This window comes from Mustelus asterias, chromosome 14, assembly GCF_964213995.1.
Source record: "Mustelus asterias chromosome 14, sMusAst1.hap1.1, whole genome shotgun sequence".
Taxonomy (NCBI): Eukaryota; Metazoa; Chordata; class Chondrichthyes; order Carcharhiniformes; family Triakidae; genus Mustelus; species Mustelus asterias.
The window spans coordinates 44,866,282-44,890,379 of record NC_135814.1 but is presented as its reverse complement, the minus strand read 5'-3'; the positions used below and the strand labels follow the sequence as shown (position 1 = coordinate 44,890,379).

Sequence of the window (24,098 nt, the reverse complement as noted above, 5' to 3'; positions counted from 1 at the left end):
GGATTTGTATAGAAAAGGGCTATAATAGTATTAGAATTAAATAATTGTATGCTGATATAAGATTGCTTTCTCCTTCCTTCCCCTTGTTCTCATCTCACAGCCTGACTTCTCAGACTCTGTAGCGAGCAGACTCAGAGTCATAAGCTCCTCCAAGGCCACTGCAAAATACTATTGTGTGAGCAAGTTGAATGAGTAAACCAAGTAATTTTTTCCTGACTTTTTCCTTCAATGTAGTTCCCGACAAGAAGCTTCATGTAACTAACTGTAACACAAGTTGTGTGAACAGCAGTAAACTTCAGCACTTTAAATTCAAGGGCCAGTTGTTGTGGATCAATTTTATCTCGGCGGCACACTGGCATAGTGGTTAGCACTGCTGCCTCACAGCACCAGGGACCCGGGTTCGATTCCCGGCTTGGGTCACTGTCAGTGCGGAGTTTGCATGTTCTCCCCGTGTCTGCATTGGTTTCCTCTGGGTGCTCCTGTTTCCTCCCACAGTCCAAGATGTGCAGGTTAGGTGGATTGGCCATGCTAAATTGTCCCTTAGTGTCAGGGGGACGAGCTAGGGTAAATGCATGAGGTTATGAGGATAGGGCCTGGGTGGGATTGTGGTCAGTGCAGACCTTATGGGCCGAATGGCCTCCTTCCCCACTGTAGGGATTCTATGATTTCTATGATCTCAAAGGCTGCTGATAAAATGTAGACTTTGACATTAGATCATTGGTATGAGGGGAGGGCCAGTTTTAAGTAACCTAATTTAGATGATGATCAACTATTTTAGGTTTGGGCTACTAAGTTACTGTCAACTTCATGAACAGATTTGTTTGCGAATGAAATTACCTAGCTTTACTGCGACATCAGTAGGTTACGCATCTAACTTTATACTATTCATGATACATTGTTAGATGTGGCAAATTTAACTTTGGCTTATTGTGGAAATGCCAATGGATTAGCAAACTTTAAAAATCTTGCAGAGAGGGTGGATAAAGTGATAAGATAGCAGTGTCACATATTAGCTTCTCATTATGCATATTTAGAGATTTGAGTTAAAAGCAAGTTTAAACACTAGCAATGCCATATGGCAAAAAACAGTGAACCTGTTTTGTCTGCTATTTAAGGGGTGCTATTTATTCTTGTTTTCCAAACTGTTGAATGGTCCTTCTTAAACGAGAAATATTGTTAGGTTGAATCGGAGACTGAGAATAATGTACAGACTCCAATCATAAAATTCTGCAGATTTATTTTTGCATCAACAAATTCAACCTATGCTGTTAATATAGTGAAAATATCCTGCAGTTTTTATTTGCACGTGCATCAAAAAACCTGAGCAAAACTGTAATCAATGGTGGGGGGTGGGGGGGTTTGACAACTGGCAGGTAACAGTCACATCACATAAGTGGCACACAATGACAGTCTCAAAGCGGAGAAAGGCCAGCCGTCATCCATTGGCCTTCAAAGGCACAATCATTGCCAAATCCTTCACTCACCATTTACCAAAAGCTTAAATGGTCAGACACCCAACAAGAATGGGACGGAAGTGGGATAAGCTGTAATCTGCTTGCGCTTCAAAACCTTTCCAACATCTATAAGTCAAATTAAGAGTATGATGGAAGGGTGCAGCTGCAATAGCACTCAAGTACCACAGAGTAGGTGACTTTCTCCTGCCACTGAATTCAATATCCATTTCCTGCACCACTGGCACACTTGTAGTCTTATCGTGTACAGAATGCATTGGAGCACCTCCATATTCTGCAGCCTCAGCTGTCACCAAGAGAGACAAGAACAACAGTAGCAGAGCAACACCACTGCCTTTAAGCTCCCATTCAATTTATACGCCATGCTTTGGAGATGGATTGCCATTCCTTTATCGTTAGTCAATATCCTGCAATTTAATAACTTAACACCACCTTCTCCAGATAACTAGGAGCAGGCAATAAATACAACCTTGCAAATGCGTGCCCTGATTGAGAGAACAAGTTATAAAAATGTAGCAGTTTTAAATCACCTGGAAAAAATATCAATTTCTATTTCAATTTTGACTATAATGCAGATTAATGGCTCAAAATTAGAATCTGTACTTTGTTCTTCAAGTCATTGATTTTTGGCCCAGATTATTTCCCTAGATGGATGAAAAATATATTGAAAGCATGTCGGAAATGGGAGGCGATGGCCTAGTGGTTTTATCACGGGACTATTAATCCAGAAACTCAACTAATATTCTGGGGACAAGGGTTTGAATCCTGCCACGGCAGATGGTGGAATTTGAATTCAATTTTAAAAATCTGGAATTAAGAATCTACTGATGACAATAAAACTATTGTCGATTGTTGGAAAAACCCATCTGGTTCACTAATGGCCTTTAGGGAAGGAAATCTGCCGTCTTCACCTGGTCTGGCCTGCATGTGACTCCAGAGCCACAGCAATGTGCTTGACTCTCAACTGCCCTCGGGCAACTAGGGATGGGCAATAAATGCTGGCCAGCCAGCGGCACCCATGTCCCATAATGAATATTTGTCCAGCAATATGAGCAGTTTTATTGTACCTTGAAACAGAAAAGATGAGGGTTTGTTCATGCAAGCATGGCTGAATTTTTTAACAGTTTGACACTTCTAATTACTGCCAAACTCTCTTGCATTGAAAATTTATAAGTGCTGTTCAGCATTTCTATAGATTTAATTATTGTTGGAGATTATATAAAAAATAAAAATGGAAACAATATTTTGAACTTTTCTTTCCATCTATTTTTGAAAAATGCATTTACATTGAATTAAATATCTTACTTTTCCTGGTTTAGACTTTTCAGGCGGGACTTTACAGCCTCGCTCATCCCGAACTGTAAAATCCCACCCGAGGTCAATGGACCTTTCCATGTTCCACCCCTCGCCTGCTCGGATTCCTGCGGCAGGCGGGATGGTAACATTCCGGCCTGTCTCAGTCAGGATTCTTCAAAACGATTGTTTGAAAAGACACAGAGCTGGTAGAGGCCTTGGAGGAACAGGAAACCATGCATACCCCAAAATCCAGGTAAGTCTGTGATTCCATCAGGGCTGGGTTGACAGGCCCCGTCAAGGAGAACGGGGGCATGTCGAACAGACCAGGGTGGGGAGAGTGGACACTTGCACTGTGAAGAAAGCTGGAATACTGAGGCGAATGAAAGTAAATTCTGGAGGGCTGTGGCATACCTTTGCGTTGGTCCCAGAAGAAATGAACATACCAATATTTGTAACATATAAGGGAACTCGAGGGGGGAGGAATAAATAGTAGAACTGAATTTATAGCTCAAGTCCTTAATAAACTATACTGTTATGTTAGTAGTACTTACTTTGTTAAAGTTTCCTTATATACACAATGAGGTTTGTTTTTATTTAAAATTCAGAAATCATGTGGCCTAGTTCTGTTCATTAGTTACTGGGTGTTCAGATGTTTCTTTTTAATGTTAACAGTGCCTGACAGGATCCCTAATGAGAGTTTGGACTGGTCAGGGTGAGTGGAGCCTAATTTGAGGATGTGGTTATGGCAGAGCTACTAATGTTTATTTAAATAATGGCAGGAGTGAGATTGCAGAACAAGAACAAAGAACAGTACAGCACAGGAACAGGCCCTTCGGCCCTCCAAGCCTGTGCCGATCATGTTTACCTATCTAGACCAACCACTTATATCCCTCTATTCCCCGTTTGTTCATATGTCTATCGAGATAAGTCTTAAATGTGGCTACCATAACTGCTTCAACCACCTCACTTGGCAGTGCATTCCAGGTCCCACCACCCTCTGTGTAATAAACTTCTCCCGCACATCTCCACTGAACCTTCCCCCCCCCTTATCCTGAACTTGTGCCCCCTTGTAATGGTCATTTCTGCCCTGGGAAAAAGCTTCCAACTGTTCACCTCATCCCTCTCATAATTTTATAAACTTCTATCAGGTCGCCCCTCAGCCTCCATCTTTCCAGGGAGAACAATCCCAGTTTATTCAATCTCTCCTCATAGCTCATACCCTCCATACCAGGCAACATCCTGGTAAACTTTTTCTGTACTTTCTCCAAAGCTTCCACATCCTTCTGGTAGTGTGGTGACCAGAATTGGATGCAGTATTCCAAATGTGGCCTAACCAACGTTTTATACAACTGTAACATAATTTGCCAACTTTTATATCGATGCCCCGTTCGATGAAGGCAAGCATGCCATATGCTTTTTTCACCACCTTTTCTACCTGTGCTGCCACTTTTAAGGATCTGTGGACCTTTACTCCCAGGTCTCTGTGTGTGTCTATGCTCCAAATGGTTCTGCCATTTATTTTATAGTTCTCACCTGAATTGGATTTACCAAAATGCATCACCTCATATTTGTCCGGATTAAATTCCATCTGCCATTTCTCCGCCCAATTTTCCAGCCTATCTATATCCTGGTGTATTCTCTGACAATCTTCATCACTATCCGCAATTCCACCAATCTTAGTATCATCCGCAAACTTGCTGATCAGACCAGCTACTTTTTCTTCCAAGTCTTTTATATATATTACAAACAGCAAAGGTCCTAGCACCAGCCTGCCATGAGGGACCTTGTCAAATGTTTTACTAAAGTCCATGTAGACAACATCCACAGCCCTTTCCTCATCAATCATTTTTGTCACCTTCTCAAAAAACTACCGAGATAACTGCAGAGAAGGAATTGATTCTGCCAAAGCTAGTAAAATACATGGTGCATAAAGCACGTTATGGTATCATGGCTTACCCCACAGACTATTCTTAGTAGGAGCTCAAATTTTCAATTCTCAACTATGTAGAAATTGTGCCACCGGACTAGCTCAAAGCTAATGTGATGCCATTGTTCAAGAAGTAAAGAATAAACTAGTATCTATACACAAGTTAGTCGAATGCCAATTGTAAACACATTTTAAAATCCATAACTTGAGTTAACTGATTGGACAAGAAAAATAAATTAGGTGCATATGGAGTTCAGGAGGTGCTCAATAAGTTGTCTCACATAGGGCTCATTAGAAGAATTCAGATATATTGTATGAGGAAATTAGTATGTTAACAGATAGAAAATAAAGAGTTAGGGTAAATTAGTGTTGCTCGGTTTAGAAATGGGTTGAACATGGTATTGTCAGCTGTCCTTAGCTTCGAGGATGATATCTACTCAGGGTCGTGAGTTTCCACCTTTGGTCTTGACCCACAGATCTTTGGGCACTTACGGCAGGATACCCCATGAGATAGTGGGATCCAGAATTGTTTATTTTTTCTTTCCTTCCCTTGCCTCTGGTCTGCCTTATCATTAAGATGTTATGACTCACACTGTGATGCAACTTGATGGACAAGTTGTCGCTACTCTGAGTGATTGGGAGCAAGCTTCACTGAGTCGTTAATGTCAATGCTGCCACACTTTAGTAAGAGCTTAAGAGTGTTTATGAAACTTTTATTTTGTCCTCCCTGGAACATTGGCCATTTAAGAAAATGGGCATTGGTATATTGGATGATGTACTTTACCAGTCAATGCGGAATCCACTTTTAAGCACAGTACATGCAGATGATTTGTACTTTGAGCACTATCTCAAAACTCACAGAAGGTGCATCATTAGACAGTGGGATGCATTTTGGATTATGTTAATTAAAAGCTAGCACGAGCACAATGGATTTTAATTACCTCTTTCTGTGCTGTAGGTATCTATAGTTCTATTGAATCAAAACTCTAGTAAATAGTGTATTTCACATTGTTAATGTTGGGCTATGAAACCTTTGTTGAATTTTTAATCAAAATGTCTAGCTCTGAAAATATGCAATGAGTTAGTTTCCGTTGCTCTGTGCTATTCAGCAGTTGCCACACATCAACCTGAGGGATTCTTGGATAATCAACAACAATCAGCACGTGGAAATTAATTAACTTGGTAAATTGTTGGCAAACCTACAAATTTCTTGTCAGAATGATAACTTAACAGAACATGCCAAAAAGGTTACACGGAAAAATAATCAGTTTTGGCATGGCATTTTGAGATGATGTGAAAAATGCCTCAGTTATTAAATTTATACAGAAACAATCAGATGCTTTCTTTGACAATGTAAACAAATCATATTAAAGTGTCTGCCATTAAAATAATATGCTTCCTACACAAAAAAAACAGTAAGAGCTAAATATACAAAAATATCCAAGCAAATCAACAGATTTTAGGGTATAATTCATTAAGTTGGGTGAATGAATCTAGGATTATACTTTATTATTCACAAAGGCCTGCCTTCTCAACCTTGCCCCCCCCACCTGAGGTGTGGTGATCCTCGGGTTAAAGCAACACCAGTCAGCTTTCCCTCTGAAAGGGCATTTTTCTTAAGCAACAATTTGGTCATCAGGAATATGACAACTTTATCTTTTTAGTATTCAGTTATTCCAAATATCTTGTAGCATATTATATGAACAATTAAAATGGAAATAAAATCTTTGCAAAATACAATTGTTGCAACTTTACTTTTTAATGTGTTACACAGCATAGAACAAACCAGCTAATACTTACTATCTGTGTCAAAGAACATACCCAACCAAATAGTTCCAGATTGTGCAGTCCTTTTATACTGGTCAACAATGAACTGGTTTTCCTGTTCATTAAGAATGCTGACAATATTACCACCTGGGGCTGAGGGAAAAGTAATAGTCACAAACAAAAGAAGGGATCACAATTAAAGTTTGAATATTTGGCAAATTTAACTGTTTCAAAAGATACCTTCAAACCCATATATTGAAAATGGGAGCAATGAATGAGGCTGTCTGCAATCCTCAATATCATGGTAAATTTGTTTGTTAACTTGAATCATGCATGTAGTTAAATTACCTTAAGACTAAAAAGTTAAATATGAAAAGCCATATTTGTTTCATGACATTCTGTATTGTAAAAGTTAATTAACGGTTCAAAACAAGTACATATTAACTAAAGTAGTGTTTCTGTTTAAAAATATTCAGCATACAGTATTTTTTAATTCTTCAAGACATCAGCTATCTTCAATAATATGTGCATACTACACAACATCCAAAATATAGAAACGGTAAAATCTCTTCATTTGTTAGTTTTCTGGCACAAGCAATGATTTAACAATTAAAAATCTGAGAACATTTCAGCAAAGCATGACAAGATTATTTTAAACAACACGAAAGGAAGTGAAACAAAAGCAGAAAATGCTGGGGAGACTCAGCAGGTCTGACAGCATCTGTGGAGAGAGAATAGAACCATTCTCTCGCCACAGATGCTGTCAGACCTGCTGAGTTTCCTCAGCATTTTCTGCTTTTGTTTCAGATATCAGCATCCGCAATATTTTGTCTTTACAAAAGGAAGTGATCTGGCAGCATAGCATTTGAAGTTTCTCAGTGCACAATTTCAGACCAAATGTGAACCATATATGAAGCACATTACCAGGAGTTAGTTCAGTCACTTGATAGCCTGTCCTGCAAAAACAAGATGGGCAGGATTTTGTGGTGGTAATGGTGGCAAAATGATCAGCGTTCGACATTGACATTCCACTGAAGCCAAAAGCAACTTTGGGACTGCACATGTGTCAAATAATAGAGAAGCTAAGGTTTCTATCTTGCTTTTCTGGAAGGTATAATGTTGAGGTCTCCCTCTCAATGGGAATTTTTTTTTAAGCTAACGTGAACTTCAGAGAAGCCCATGCCACAGAGAATGCTAGATCTTTGTGGGCAGCTTTCTTTGAGGTCAGCAGTGAGCACTGTTGTTAAGTCGCCCACAACAAAATCCAGGCCATTTGCTTCCCTTCTGGCATGGGTATCCATTGAATCTGCTTTCACTACACCCTTAGCTAGCACATTCCAGATTCTAACATTTTCAGGGAAAAAAAGTTTTCCCTCATGTCACCATTGCTTCTTTAGCCAATTACCTTAAATTGGTGCCCTCTGGTTCTTGACCCTTATTCAATGGGGAACAGATTGTTTCCATCTACTCTGTCTAGTTCCCTCATGCCTTTCAACACCTCGATCAAATCTCCTCTCACCCTTCTATTTTCTCAGAGAAAAATCCCAGGGTTTCCAATGTCCATGTAACTGATCCCTAGTTCCTTGAACCATGGGACCATTCTTGCAAATCTTTTCTGCACCCCTCTAAACCTTTCACATCCTTCCTAAAGTGTGATGCTCAAGATTTGGACACAATACTCCAGTTGAGGGTGAACCTGTATTTATAAGTGTTTATCATAACTTCCTTGCTTTTGTACTCTATGCTCTTATTTATAAAGCCCAGAATCCTGAATGCTTTATCCTTGCAACTCCAATGACTTGTGCAATATGCCCCCAGATCACACTGTTACTGTACCTCTTTAGACTTGTATTATTTTTTTAAATATTGCACCTTATTCTTCCTGTCAAAATGTATCAATTCTCTGTATTAAATTCCACCTGCCCCATATCCATCCATTCCATCAACCTGTCTATTTTCTCTTGTCATATCTCACTATTCTCCTCAAAGTTCACAATACTTAAAAGTTTTGAGTCATCTACAAAATTTGGAATTGTGCCCTGCACACCCAAATCTATTACATATATTAGAAAATCAGTACACCTGGTTTGGGAAGCCAATCATATGTCTTCCCCCAATCTAAAATACAATTGCTCATCATTACTCTGTTTTATATCACTTAGTGAAATTTGTCTTCGTCTGTCCCTTTTATTCCATGGACTTCAACTTTATCAAAGTGCCTTTTGGAAGTCATAGAATCCCTGCTCATCATTACTCTGTTTTATATCACTCAGTGAAATTTGTCTTCGTCTGTCCCTTTTATTCCATGGACTTCAACTTTATCAAAGTGCCTTTTGGAAGTCATAGAATCCCTACAGTGCAGAAAGAGATCATTTGGCCCCATGAGCCTGTACTAGGCCCTATCCCTTTAACCCCATGTATTTACCCTGCTAGTCCACCTGACACTAAGGGGCAATTTAGCATGGCCAATCAACCGAACCTCATTGTAGTGTGGGAGGAAACCAGAGCACCCGGAAGAAACCCACGAAGATACAGGGAGAATGTGCGAACTCCACACAGATAGCCTTCCTTAGTTAATCCACACTTGTTCAAATGGCTGCTAATTTTGTTCTGGATTATCATCTCTAAAGGATTTCCCACCACTCTGGTTAAACAAATGGCCTTTAACTGCTGAGATTATCTTTACAACTTTTTTAAAACAAGAATGTAATGTTTGCACTACGCCAGTCCACTGGCACTGCCAATATATCTAAGGAAGATAATGGTCAATGCCTCTGCAAATTTCACCCTTATTTACTTCAGCATCCTCAGTTGCATCCCATCCAGAACTGATGATTTATCAACTTTTAAGTACAGCCAGCCTTTTGAAAATCTCCCGTTAATCAATGTTTTGCCTATCCAATATCGCAACGACTTCCTTTTACACTATGGGCTTGGCAACACCATCTTCCTCGAGAAAGACAGATGTTTAGTTCATCAGCCATGTCCTCCACCTGCATGCGTAGTTCCCCTTTTTGGTCCATACTTGGCCCTACCTCTCCTCTTACTATCCTTTTTCTATTCATATATTGATAGTAGACTTTTGGATTCCCTTTTATGTCACCTATCAATCATATACACTCTCTTTGCCTCTATTATTTCTTTTCTCACTTCTCTGAATTTTCTACATTAACCCTGTTCCTCACTTGTATTATCATTTGCATCTTTTCACTGCCTCATCTTGCCCTCTTTCTGTTTCATCATCCAGGGAGCTCTGCCTTTGGTTGCTTCATCTTTGACCCTCATGGGGATGTACTTTCACTATCTCCTCTTCGAAGGCAGACCACTGCTCCATTATAATTTTGCTGCCAATTTTATATTCCACAGGAAGTCAAGAACACCAGAAAGTAGGGGCAGGAGCAGACCATGCACCTGTCAAACCTGCTCCGCCATTCAATATGATCATGGCTGACCTTGGGCTTTAGCTGCACTTTTCTGTCCACTCCCATGATTCACTAAGAGACCAAAAATTTGTCCACCTTGCCTCAAAAATGGAGCACCTCAACCCTCTGGGGCAGATCATTTCAAATATTCACAACTCTTTGATGACATATCTCCTCATTTCAGTCCTAAATGATCAATATCTTATCATGAGACTGTGCCCCCATGGTTCAGATTCCCCAGCCAATAGAAACAATTTCAATATGATTAGCAGGCCTGGACAGTAGTCTCCCAGGGGAGAGATCCCCACCAGTAAGGTTTAGAGGCATGCTCACCAGAGGACATTGAGGCCCACTCCGGGAGGTTGGGAGCAAGTGAGGGGGGAGGTTGCCCAAGGGCAGTGCAGATGGGGGAGGGGCCAGAGGGGGGGCAGGGCGATCAGTGGTGGGGCAGGGCGATCAGTGGTGGGAAGGGGACCCGCTGCCTATGGGATTTTGGGGGGGGGGTGGAAGAGGGGGGCTGGCCATGGTGGGGGATCTGGCAGCCTGGGAAGATGTCGGCAACAGCGGGGCCAGTGATCAGGAGGCTGGCGACGGCAGGGCCAGAGCGCATGAGTTGATCTCCGCACTGACAGATCGGTGCATGTGCAGTGGCCTGCTCAGCACTATGCTGCTGTCCTCTCGGGCAGGATGAGGCCCCCCCTCCACTGCCACCCCAGTTAATGATGTGAATCCCTCTGAAGCACTCTGTGATGCACAGTGTCAGAGATTCATTCATACAAGTACGCCCAAAAAATGGGCAGGAAAATCTCCTGTTTTCCCACCTGTTGGGCACTTACTTTTTTGGGGGGGAAATTCCTCTCCCTGTACACCCTGGCAGGTCATTATGGAATCAGAGCCGGAATTTTCCAACTGTTAACTCTGGCAGGATCTTCTGGTTCTCCCTCCTGCACCATCCCTCCAGCCATGCATTCATCTGCTCTGTCCTCCTATTTCTATACTCACTCACACGTGTAACCGGGAGTAATCCAGAGATTATCTTTGAAGTCCTGATTTTTAGCTCCTTCCTCACTCCCTAAAATCTACCTGCAAGATCTCATCCCTCTTTCTCGCTGTGTCAATGGTACTGATGTGGTTCACAACGTCTATCCATCACTCTCCCCCTCAGACTGCTCTTGCACCCGCTCAGTGACATTCTTCGCCCTGGCACCATGGAGGCAAAATTTCACCCTGGAATCACGGCAGGAACCACAAAAGCATTTGCCTGGTCCCTTATATACAGAGTCTCCTTTCAAAAATTTTCTCTATTTTTATTCTGCCTCCCCATATAGCTGTGCCACCCATTCACCAGAGAAACCATCACTCTCACCAGTTATCAGAACTGAATACTGGTCAGACAAAGAGCTGCACTAAGGGAATTCCTTTGCCATCTGGCATTCACTCATTCCCTCTTTGCCTCCACGTCATTAAACTACAGCATGATCACCTCGAGAAATATATTATCCATGTAGCTTTGTCTCATGGATGCACTGCAGTGACTCCTGCTGCCGCTTAAACCCAAGTTCAAGCTTCTCCAAATGACGACACTTCTTGCACACATCATTGTCCAGGAGACTGGAAGTACCTGGCATTCTCACATAGGATAGGATTTGCAATGCTTGGCATGGAGCTTCCCTGTCATAGCTATTTCACAGAATCCCTACAGTACAGAAGGAGGCCATTCAGCCCATCGAGACTGCACCAAAAACAATCCCAACCAGGCCCCATCCCCATAACCCCATGTATTTTACCGTTAATCCCCCCCCCCCGACACTAAGGGGCAATTTAGTATGGCCAATCCACCTTAACTCGCACATCTTTGGACTGTGGGAGGAAACCAGAGCACCGAGAGAAAACCCACGCAGACATAGGGAGGACATGCAAATTCCACACAGAGACTATTAACTAAATTAATTTATTGATTCATGAAGATTTATGAGACTATTAACTAAATTAACACTTAACACTCAAGCTCCTCACTAGTCAGCTCCTACCCTTGTGCCAAGGTAACACTTTTATAGGTTAACTTAAATATTTTATTTAGTTATCTATATACCTCAGATTTTAATTTACTGAAACATTTGTTAATATTTATATTCCCCTAATTCAAACTTTATCCCCGACCTGATTGATTAATTTAGCACTGATTGTAATTAAGCTACATTATAAAATGTACAATATTTGGACTTTGAATAAGTTTATATATTTCATCAAATTGTCTTATTTTCATTTTTTATGCCAATTATTTGATCTAGCTCACCACGGATGCTTATTAAATTATTTAATTGCAGTCTTACCCCATGTGACTTGTGCTGAGACATCATTGTGCAATATTTTTAAAAACATTTTCTCCCGATCAGTTCACTGACTAAAGGTCACACTGACTCTCTCTAATCATTCCGCAATCAGATTTCACTCCTTAGACCACTCCACCCGACTCTGACTGCTCAATTCTTGGACATCACTCCACCTGAGTCTCTCTGACCACTCAGCTTGCCAACTTCACTCCTTAGACCATTCTGTCTGTCTCTCACTGACTGCTCAACTCTAGTACTTCACTCCTTAGACTACTTTATCGCACCTCTTCCCTTGTTGACCAAATTGCTATGTTTCCTGTTCTTTTCAATATCCTCATTTCCCACATACTTAAAAAACACCCCCTCATTCTTCTCCCTTTCACCTAGAATTCTTGAACATGTTGTTACTTTTCAATTGCAGTGCCTGTTCTTCCCTCAATTTCATATTTGACTCTTTCCACTCAGGTTTCCATCCATACCACATCATTAAAACAGTCCTAACAACAGTCACAAATGTTATCTTCTCTGACTGTAAAAATAGTGTATTACCCCCTTTTAACCTCTCTGCAACATTTGCTTGTTTCCATCATTATTTATCCAATGATAGCCACAGTCTCTCCAGCAAAGTGATCCCTGTGTTTCCAAACCAATACCTCTGGCATCCACCAATATCTTTCCTTGCCCATCTCTTCTTCCTCATTTACTTTCTGCCCTTTAGCAATATCATCCGTAGACACAAACCCATAAATAGACAACTCAATCTCTTCAAAATCTCGCTTAATCAGATCACTGTCTCTATGTTATCAGCCTGGCAATTCCACTATTCCCAGCCTTGAATAAGGTATGGTCTCCTCTATTCAAACAATGTGAAGAATGAAAAAGTCATCTGCAGCCCCTATGGACGTCAATACTCAGGGCCAATCCTACCATCTCCCCAGCTACTGTGACAGCTATTTGAGTCCATGTTTAGCTTCTCACCCCATGTACTCTCCATAACAAATATTACCTATTTCTACATTAGCACTGCTGCCTCACAGTGCCAGGGTTCATTTCCAGCTTTGGGTGACTGTCTGTATGGAGTTTGCACATTCTCCCCGTATCTGTGTGGGTTTCCTCCAGATGCTCCGGTTTCCTCCCACAGTCTAAAGATGAGTAGGTTAGGCGGATTGACCATGCTGAATTGCCCCTTAATGTTCCAAGATGTGCAGGTTAGAGAGATTAGTGGGGTAAACGTGTGGGGTTACGGGGATAGGGACTGGGTATGATGCTCTATTAGAGAATTGGTGCAGGCTCGATGGGTCAAATGGCCTCTTGCACTGCAGAGATTGTATGATTCTACCTCTGTAACATTGACACCTCTATTCCTGTGTCAACACATCTGATGCTGAAACCATCATCCATGCCTATATCACTTCCAACTTTGATCATTCCATTGCTTTCTTGGTTAGTTTTCCATCTTTCTCATTCTATAAGTTTGAGTTCACCTGCTGTCCATGACCTATTTCACATTAGATTTCACTTGTATACCACTCCTATCCTTACTGACCAAGTATGCTAATGTTTCCAATTTAAGTTGCTCATCCTCGTGTGATATTCTTCCATAACCTCATCCCTTCCTATTGTTGTAACCTCCTCTTGCTTTTCAAAACCCCCCCTTAAACTTTGATTCTGGACTTCTGTGCAATACTCCTCACTTCACCCTACCACAGGCGGATGCGCTTCAGGTGTCAAGGTCCCAACCTCCGCAATTCCCTCCCTTAACCATTCCTCCTCTCTAACTCCCCAACTTCCTTCAATACTATCCTCAAAACTCATGTCTTTGATATGCATTTTGACAATGTCACTCATAGATTTCATATACCTCTGTGAAGTGCGTTGGAATGTTGCTCTATGCTAAAGATGCTATAAAAATTCAAGTTGTCCTATCCGTGACCAAATCTGAAACATTTGCTGCAATGGTATCTTGTACGAAATGTACATTCAACAATTTTAAGAAATATTTTAAAAGGGATACAGTACCACTTTCTTTGCATATTTCTTGAGCTTTGTTCATTGTGTAGCCATTTCCAGGAGTTGAAATGAAAGTGTACCATTTGCTTTCAAATGGAATCCATGAGGCACCAGAATCAAAATCACAGTCTTGCAAAAGAAGGAATAAAACTTTGTTACATCCAGCTTTCAAAATCACAGATTTTCAACATAGATTCCCAATAGTTTCAGGAAACCCACTACACTTGATAGCAATCAGCCAATTTTATAAGATTGCATGATGTGTTCATTCTAACTTACTTATATCTTCCACTCCATATTTTCTCCCCATTGGTCATCAGGGATGAATTTAATGATTGTGGTGGGGGGTCCCATGCACTGACTGGAAAACCGAATCCAACCCCCCCCCCCCCCCCCCCCCCCGGCCGCGACAAGCTATTTTCAGGAGGCACTTACCTGTTCGTTCTTGGATTTCCTAGCTCCTATGAAGGAAATTTCTTCCCAGAAATCCTACTGCAGGGCAGATATCCCAATTACAGAGAGCTGCCAGTCAATCAGAAGCTGGCTGCTTTTAGCACCGGCACTGCCATTGGGAGCAATGCCTCTTGTCACAATATGACTAAGTACAGGATCAATGATTGTGCTCCAGGAGTAAGCTGAGAGTGGCGGCTTCGCTGGGGCCAGACAGAGTGTTTCTGGTGAGGGGGGATTGATTCGAAGGTTTGGGATGGGAGGGGTGTCTTACTCTGTCTGGGTCCTTGTGTCCTCACCAGCAGGTGCCTCCACTGGGCATGGAGTGCCCACCTAGGAGGGACACCATCTCTCTCTCCATTATATGAATTCCTCCTATTTGTCTACATAGCCAGCACAAAACTATTCTGCAAGTGCATACAGTATAAATAGCGTTAATGGATTATTTTTTATTTCTTTCATGGGATCTGAGTAACACTGGCAAGACAAGATTTTTGTTGCTCATTTCCAATTGCTCTCAAGGTGGTGGTGAGCAGCCTTCTTGAACAGATGCCCCGGTGTAGGTACACTCCTGGTGCGGTTAGAGAGTTCCACGTTTATGATCCAGTGACAACGAAGGAACGGCAGCATAATTTCAAATCAGGATGGTGTGTGGCTTGGAGAGGAACTTGCAGATATTGCTATTCCTATGTGTGTCTGCAGCCCTTGTCTTTCACAGTGTATAGGTTGTGGGTTTGGAAGGTGCAATTGAAGGAGCATTGCTAAGTTAGAACCACAGAATCCCTACAGTGCAGGAGGCCATTCAACTCATTGGGACTGCACTGACTCTGAAAAAACATCTTACCCAGGCCCAAACCCCTGTCCTATCCCTGTAACCCTGCACATTTACCATGGCTCATCTACCTAACATACACATCTTTGGACTGTGGGAGGAAACCAGAGCACACAGGAGGAAATCCACACAGACACGGGGAGAACGTGCAAACTCCACACAGTCACCCAAGGTTGGAATTGAACCTGGGTTCCTGGCCCTGAGTGTTGCTGCAGTGCATCTTGTAGATAGTACACATTGCTGTCGCTATGCGTTGTTGGATGGGAAATGAATGTTTAAGGTGGTGGAGTGCCAACCAAGTGGGCTGTTCTGTCCTGGATTGTACTGAGCTTCTTAAATGTTGTTGGATCCATATCCATCCAGGCAAATGGAGAGTATTCTATCACACTCTTGACTTTTGTCTTGTAGATGGGGAGTCTGGAAATGAGTTACTAACTGCAGAATTCCCAGCCTTTGACCTGCTCTTGTAACCACAGTACGTATGTGCTGGTCCAATTCTGTTTCTGGTTAACGGTAACCCCCAAGATGTTTTAAAATGTATTTATTAGTGTCATAAGTAGGTTTACATTAACACTGAAGTTATTGTGAAAATCCCCGAGTTGCCAGACTCAGATTCCTGTTCGAGTACACGGAGGAAGAATTTAGCATGGCCAATGCACCTAACCAGCACGTCTTTTCGGACTGTGGGAGGAAACCGGAGCATGCAGAGGAAACCCACGCAGACATGGGGAGACCCACGCAGACATGATCAGAATCAAGCCTGCATTCCTGGCACTGAGGTAGCAGCGCTAACCACTGTGCAGATGAGGGAGGGGGAATGGATTTATCATTGTTCTGATGTGTTCTGAGCATAGTTGTGCAGTTTTAATTTAAAGCCTTTTTGCATTTCACTCTAACTTTGCAATGTAGAAGAATTGCAATTAAAAACCACCATCACACTCCAAAGATGTCCAATTAGTTTACACAATTTGAAATGCACTGACGCTGCTAAGTGACAGTCAATTTGAGCACTGAAAAGTTCCACAAAGTACGAGTGACAGAATGACTAACTGATCTGTTTATGCTGATGTTCCTTGAGGGAGGATTTTTGGTTACGGCACAAGGAGAACTTCTAAGTTTTCTTCTGAAAGTGCCACGGAATCCTTTCCATCAACTTAAGTAGGCAGACATCAATATGATGGCACCTTTGTCAGAACAGTGCTTACTTGGTGCTGAACTGCATTGTCAATCCAGACCAGAGTTCTCAATCGGGAGAATTGGGAGAAGATTTCAGAGGATTCTCAAGTTGGTTTGTCCCATTAGTCTCCCACTAATTGGTTTCTCCCCATCAGTCGTCTTCTGTGCTCCCCTATCTATTGACAATCAGAATAATGTCCAATACTAAAACGGTGTATGTGTAAGCTCTCATCATTAGATGTAATTTCCAATGTGGTCAGAACAAGTTCTTCCAACAAGTAGCACTGGCTTCTATGGATTTATCTCGCCAACCTTTTTTTGAACATGTCTACATTCATTGCAGCCCACTTGCTGCTTTTAATAAGAGAAAACAGTGGGAGTTAGGGATTCTTGAAACCACAATTCAGTGCAGGAAAATCAATGAATAGTCTAGTGTTGCAGGAGCCAAGGTAGCAAGGCTTCCTTTCAACCTTTTTCCTTTCTTCTCTTACAGGAACCAGCCCATGTAGGTTTGAAGTCAGTTACTTAATTTAGAAAAAGAGAGATCTTTTTCCACATTTAAGTGACAGATGAGTTGGGGAGGGGACACCATTAATGGCACGCTCATGTGCCAGGTGACCTTCAGTGGGGAGGGTCAGAGAAAAAGGGACCTAGTTGGTGGTGGGGTGGGGGAGGTTGAGATGAGTCAGGAATAAAAGGCGTGGAAAGAAAGACTGACCAGTCTCTGGGCCTGCAGTAATAACAGCAAGAGGTTTAACAACACCAGGTTAAAGTCCAACAGGTTTATTTGGTAGCAAAAGCCACACAAGCTTTCGGACCCTTAAGCCCCTTCTTCAGGCGAGTAGGAATTCTGTTCACAAACAGGGCATATAAAGACACAGACTCAATTTACAGAATAATATAATTTAAGATACAAACTTTGTATCTTAAAGACTTGATTAACTGTAAGTATTTGCATTCCAACCATTATTCTGTAAATTGAGTCTGTGTCTTTATATGCCCTGTTTGTGAACAGAATTCCCACTCACCTGAAGGAGGGGCTTAAGGGTCCGAAAGCTTGTGTGGCTTTTGCTACCAAATAAACCTGTTGGACTTTAACCTGGTGTTGTTAAACTTCTTACTGTGTTTACCCCAGTCCAACGCCGGCATCTCCACATCCTGCAGTAATCAGTCAGGATATAGTGTGATTCTCTCCTTTGTCTTCAGTCTACGTTCATACAATAGCAGAATGCATTATCACGGGTTTCCTTTATATCCAGACTCCAACCTTTATATTGATGGCCACATTCTTCTCTGATGGACGTGGTTTGGCTGTCTATATTTTTCGAGTGATACCTCTGGCTACTCGTGAAGGAGCAAGAGGAGGAAAACTGCCTTTGTCACGAAAAGATTGATGGTGACAATGTTAGGCGAGTACGGTGGCACACTGTCTAATTTATTTCTGGTTCTCTCTGATGTGGTTAATTTGAATCACTGGCTTTTATGCCATGTTGGGATTTGATAGAATTCAGAAAGAAGTTCGGTTTCCAAAATGGAGGATGTGAACTTGGAATTTTAGTCCAGTTCAACATAAAAGGGGACAGAGTGAGCACTGTGTTTTTTGTTCCTGATTCACTTTTTGGTAAGCAAATGGTTGGTGGAGTGGAGCAGACCTTAGGCAGTGAAAGGCACATAAAAATGTATTAAGTCCTAAAATTAAATTATGTATGGCGCTACTTCAGTAGGAGCAAGAAAAATGACAAAAACACCAAGGTAATTGTTGTAAACGCACATCATAAATACATGCCTGTTTTGCCAAGAGGTCAATGAGAGCACGCCCTCCACCCTGGATGAACCTGTATCTGGGGTCACCATTTCAGATGTCAGAGCAGCCTTCTCGAAGGTCAACCCACGGAAAGCCACTGGCCTGGATGGGGTACCCAGACGAGCACTCAGATCCTGCGCGGACCAGCTGGCGGGGGTATTCACAGGCACCTTCAAACTCTCTTTACAACAATCTGAGGTCTCAATCTGGTTCAAGAAGACGACCATCATCTTGGTACAAAAAAGCCAAGCAGCACGCCTTAATGACTATTGTCCGGTGGGGTGGTTCTGACATCCATCATTATGAAGTGCTTCGAAAGGTTAGTCATGGCACAAATCAATTCTGGCCTCCCAGATTGCCTGGACGAACTACCGCCGCAACAAATCCACAGCCGACACCATCTCCCTGGCCCTGCACTCAACCCTGGAACACCTAGATAACAAAGATACCCATGTCGACTAAAGCTCAGCCTTCAACACTGATATTCCTATGAAACTCATCTCCAAACTCCATGGCCTGAGGCTCGGCTCCTCCCCCTGCGACTGGATCCTGAACTTTTCAGAACAAAGAACAAAGAACAACTTCCTAACCCATAGGCCACAATCAGTAAGGCTAGGCAACAACACCTCCTCCACGATCATCCTCAACATCGGTGCCCCACAGGGCTGTGTTCTCAGCCGCCTACTATACTCCTTGTGTGGTATGATTGTGTGGCCAAATTCCCTCCAACTCGATTTTCAAGTTTGCTGATGACCGTAGTGGGGCGGATCTCAAACAATGAGGAGACGGAGTACAGGAATGAGAGAGAGAGAATCTGGTGAACTGGTGCAACGACAATAATCTCTCTCTCAATGTCAACAAAAGGAAGGAAATAGTCATCGACTTCAGGAAGCGTAGTGGTGGACATGCTCGTCTACATCAATGGGAACAAAGTTGAAATGGTCGAGAGCTTCAAGTTTTTAGGTATCCAGATCACCAACAACCTGTCCTGGTCCCACCTCCTTGCCAACACTATAGTTAAGAAAGTCCACCAACGCCTCTACTTTCTCAGAAAACTAAAGGAAATTTGGCATGTCCGCTACGACTCTCACCAACGTTTACAGATGCACTGGTTGTATCACAGCTTGCTTTGGCTCCTGCTCTGCCCAGGACTACAAGAAACTACAAAGAGCTGTGAACGAAGCCCAGTCCATCATTCAAACCAGCCTCCCACCCATTGACATCCACTACACTTCCCACTGCCTCGGAAAAGCAGGCAGCATAACTAAGGACCCCATACATCCCGGACATACTCCCTTCCACTTTCTTCTGTTGAGAAAAAGATACAAATGTCTGAGGACACATACCGACTCAAGAACAGCTTCTTCTCTGCTGCCAGACTTTTGAATGGACCTACCTCGCATTCAGTTGATCTTTCTCTATACCCAAGCTATGACTGTAACACTACATTCTGCACTCTCTCCTTTCCTTCTCTATGAACGGTATGCGTTGTCTGTATAGCACCCAAGAAACAATACTTCTCACTGTATATTAATACATGTGAGTCAAATGATGGCGCCCCCTCCCCGTAATAAATAAAAACAAGCAACATTTTTGACCCAATGAAATTCACAATGATTGCTTATAAAAGCTTGCAGTCTCATCCTGCATGTCAGTGCAGAAAATTGCTAAAGCAAACAAAAAAAGTCACATACCATTCCTAAGGGGTTGATAATAGTGTGCCATTGAAATTGCAAGGAAAACATTTGGAGATCAGAAGGCCAAGGAACTGGGGAAAAAAACAATGTCAAATGACATTGTCAAAGGATGGATTGATTTAATGTCAGAAGACAGTTTTGCTGTGCATTGATCAACTGTGAGGCAATGGCTTTGTTACACAACTTGATGAAGCCATTCTAAGATTTCTAAGATGCACCACTTGTCTATGTTCAGTATGTGTGGTATAAGGAAAATGTAGAGGACCTTCTATTTTGTAAAGAGCTCAAGACAGCAAAGGGTAGGTAATATTTTCAAAACATTGGATGAATTCATGAACATTGTTTTTTTTCCACCAAAAGGTATTTGCTGCAAAAGATATTGGACCAGATCTTCTTGGTGTCTCAACACAGCACTGACACTCATTAATTTTATTAAATTCAGAGTAACAGATTCCAGGTATTCTGCTGGCCTTTGAGGAAGCAGGTGTGCAGCATATTTCTGTGCTCATGTTTAGAGGTAACTTGGCTATCAGGAAGGGGCATGTACTTTCTTAGCTGATTTAAGACAGACTTAAATCAGTAAGGAAGGAAAATTAAATGGATTGTTCACAGGCACACTCTCTGACCTGCCTAATTTTCCAATATTCCAGTATACCTGTTTGTAAAGTAAGGAAATCTTCCCAGGGGGGCCTAATTTTCTATTTGATTAAAAGGGTCAAAAAATCTTAATTTGACGATGTAAATTCTGATCTATTTTCTGAAACAAAAATAATTGCCAGAGACTGACTCTACCTCAGGAGGCTAAGGAAATTTGACATGTCTGCTACGACTCTCACCAACTTTTACAGATGCACCATAGAAAGCATCCCTTCTGGATGTATCACAGCTTGATATGGCTCCTGCTCTAACCAAGACTGCAAGAAACTACAAAGGATTGTGAACGTACGCCAGTGCATCATGCCTCCCATCCACTGACTCCATCTACACTTCCCACTGCCTCAGAAAAGCAGCCAGCATAATCAAGGACCCCACGCACCCCAAAAATGCTCTCTTCCAACTTCTTCCGTCGGGGCAAAAGATATAAAAGTCTGAAATCACGCATCAACTGACTCAAGAACAGCTTCTTCCCTGCTGCTATGAGAGTCTTGAATGGACCGACCTCGTATTAGATAGATCTTTCTCTATACCCTAGCGATGACTGTAACACTACATTCTGCACCCTCTCCTTTTCTTCTCCCTTATGTACTCTGTGAACGACATGTTTTCTCTGTATAGTGATCAAGAAACAATACTTTTCACTGTATCCCAATACATGTGACAATAATAAATCACATTTTAAAACAAAATCAAGCACAAGGCCTTCAAAGCAAACTGGCAGGCAAGGAAGATCTTTATATTTACATGGCAGAAAAATAAAGCTGAGACCTTAGAGATACCAAACAGAGAACTACAACCTCTTCACTATCTTGGATAAGGAATTCCAGCTTACTAAATCATGCTAAATTACAGTAGTTGGCTATGTTGTTCAGACCAGATCCAAAAGTATCACCAAAGTGGGGATGCATAAATTTGACAGCCAGTTTCACAAAGAAGGTAATCAGGTGTTGTGGTTTAAAAGCCTTATTGAACAGATGTGGAACAGTAAAAGGATATGCATCCCTTTATGAGATATTGTAATCACAGTCACCTTGCGCCTTGGGCCAAACATCCATCATTTTCACTTGTACAACTCTTTAGTGAAAAGCTTAGGGTCAGACACAATACTATAATTGTTCTAAACTTCACACACTGGGGAGTCAGTCTAATTTGTTTCCTAATTTGGTTCTTCCCAATGGAATTATCAAGCAAGGTCTTTGTAGTCTGCAGAATCCTCATGAAATCTGTTTGTCCCAACATGTCTTTGAGAATTGGCCGTGGGTGGAGTATCATTGCAGTTAGTTACATACCAAATTTGCCTTCTGAGATAGATGCATCATAGACATGTTTATGATTTTTTGCAGACAGGCTTAGATTGTTAAAGGCATGACGGCTGTGATATCATGCCATGAAAAATCTCCTTTACCATGACCAAATCCAGTTACTGGTTTAGAAATGTTGATGCAGAGCAGAATTTTGCCTCCCCAGAAATGTACCCAGAACCTTTTGCACAATCTCTCTCTTTGGTTCAGGACAGTCTGTACCAGTCAGCTTTGATGCATCAAGTCCAAATGCAGACTTGCTCTGAGTGAAGCTCCTAGTTTTGGGATGTCATCTTCAGTTCAGAGTCCAAAGATACAGGGAGAGGTGGGCCCTGTTGAAAATAGCAGTGACTGGCAGCGTGACCACACACAGTGCAAGGGATACCTTCTCCTTCAGTATTCTCTCTTCCTCGGCCTTGGTTTCCTGCATTATTGCCTGTTTTGGGGTGATTTCCTGTAGTTCGAAGAACATCTCACGCCACAGTTGTTGGTGCAAAACCACTAACGAGGGCACTTAACTACTCTCTATTTCTGAGGAATACCTCCAACCAGAGATGGCAACTTTAATTTTGACATGTAGCCATGGTTGGATGGAAGAGAGAACAGAGTATTGGTTAAAGCACAACAGAGGTGAGGGTTGGAAACTGGCACCAGGATAAATAAAAAAACACAAGGGATGTGATTTAAATAAAAGCCAAGATCAAAAAGAAATGGCTGCCTTTCTGTTCTTGTAAAGAACTGATTGGTTTATAGTCACCATGTGATATACCACAGCCAATCAGCAACTTCACAGGCTTACTAAGCAATACAATTTATTATTTTTATCTATAGAAGATAAGCTGCTTTTCCTTCGACATACTGAACAGATAAGAGTGTTACTTTGACAAAGCAGCACTTGCAACTGGGACGTTGGTTGTTTCTGTTTCGCTTTTCGCAAAAGGCAAAATTCTTCTGAATATAGTGAATGAATGCAAAAATATTTTGGTTAAAAAGACTTGTCAGGATCTGGGAAAACTTTCAAAATTTAAATCAATACAATGCAATCCTTGGTTGAGAATTAAATGCTTACCCCAAGCAAAATTGTTTGGCCTTTAGAGGGCGACAAATATAGCCCTGCCTACATTAAAGTTTTTTTTAAAAATTACAAATGTTTGTGTTAGTTCTTTTTAAGAGGCTGTGAAGACCATCTGGCGAAGTCACTAAGAAATAAAACTGTGCTAGGCTTCCTACCGGGATTCTGAGAAGATAACAGTTCAGAGCAACTCCGGATTGAAGTGTAAAGGGAATTTGTTGGAGAATATCTCCCCAAACTTACACATCGCTTCATCCTAACTTTCTGACTCTTCCGTCTAACGGGGAGGAGGGGGAAAGCTTCGAGTTCGAAACTTTCCGAAGTTTTATGAAGAAATCAGAAACAGCGAGCGAAGGGGAGAAAGTCAGTTTAAAACTCACCCGCTTGGGCTGAGGGAGACACCGGAGGAAGGCAGCAGGCGACCAGACACAGACAGTACAGAGCTCGAGTTCTCCTAACGTCCATGTTTAAAACTCTCACCCCCACTGTCTGAAAACAGATGTTAGGAGCCCATAAGCTCTAACCTCGTGAACATTTGAACTTCAAATGCGTCATGTTTGCGTTGCTGTGTTGCAAAACGAACTGGCAAGAACAGAAGCGGCCGGCCGAGCTCAGATAGCGGCAAGTGGACGCATGACAATGCAAACTACAGCCAGCACGCCTCAATACACATCCACTTATCAAGCTACACAAAGCCTGCCTCAATTTTATACATGATGTGGAGATGCCGTCTAACGGCATCTAATAATGGTGAGATTTTATACCACTGCGCTGTCAGATTATCAAGCGCCAGAAAAAAAATAACTGAAACACTCCAAATTTGGTTGCAAATGGGAACGAACCTTATATAAATATTCCAAAATTAAGGGTTTACATAAAAAT

General features: G+C 41.9%; 1 protein-coding gene across 4 annotated transcripts in view; it reads right to left on the bottom strand.

The window, feature by feature from the left end:
* The window catches only part of LOC144503635 (CD302 antigen-like), a 39,262-nt gene extending 15,364 nt beyond the window's left edge, over positions 1 to 23,898 (bottom strand). For 2 of the 4 annotated variants that reach the window (XM_078228284.1, XM_078228287.1), the window contains exons 1-3: positions 23,597 to 23,850; positions 14,237 to 14,356; positions 6,496 to 6,615 (exon numbers count right to left, since the gene is read on the bottom strand). In XM_078228284.1, coding sequence (XP_078084410.1) covers positions 6,496 to 6,615; positions 14,237 to 14,356; positions 23,597 to 23,681 — 325 coding nt within the window. In that variant the 5' untranslated portion in view covers positions 23,682 to 23,850. Of the gene's footprint in view, positions 1 to 6,495; positions 6,616 to 14,236; positions 14,357 to 23,596 lie in introns of all 4 variants that reach the window. The other 2 variants (XM_078228283.1, XM_078228285.1) reach the window with 2 other exon arrangements.
* Positions 23,899 to 24,098: the final 200 nt, after the last annotated feature.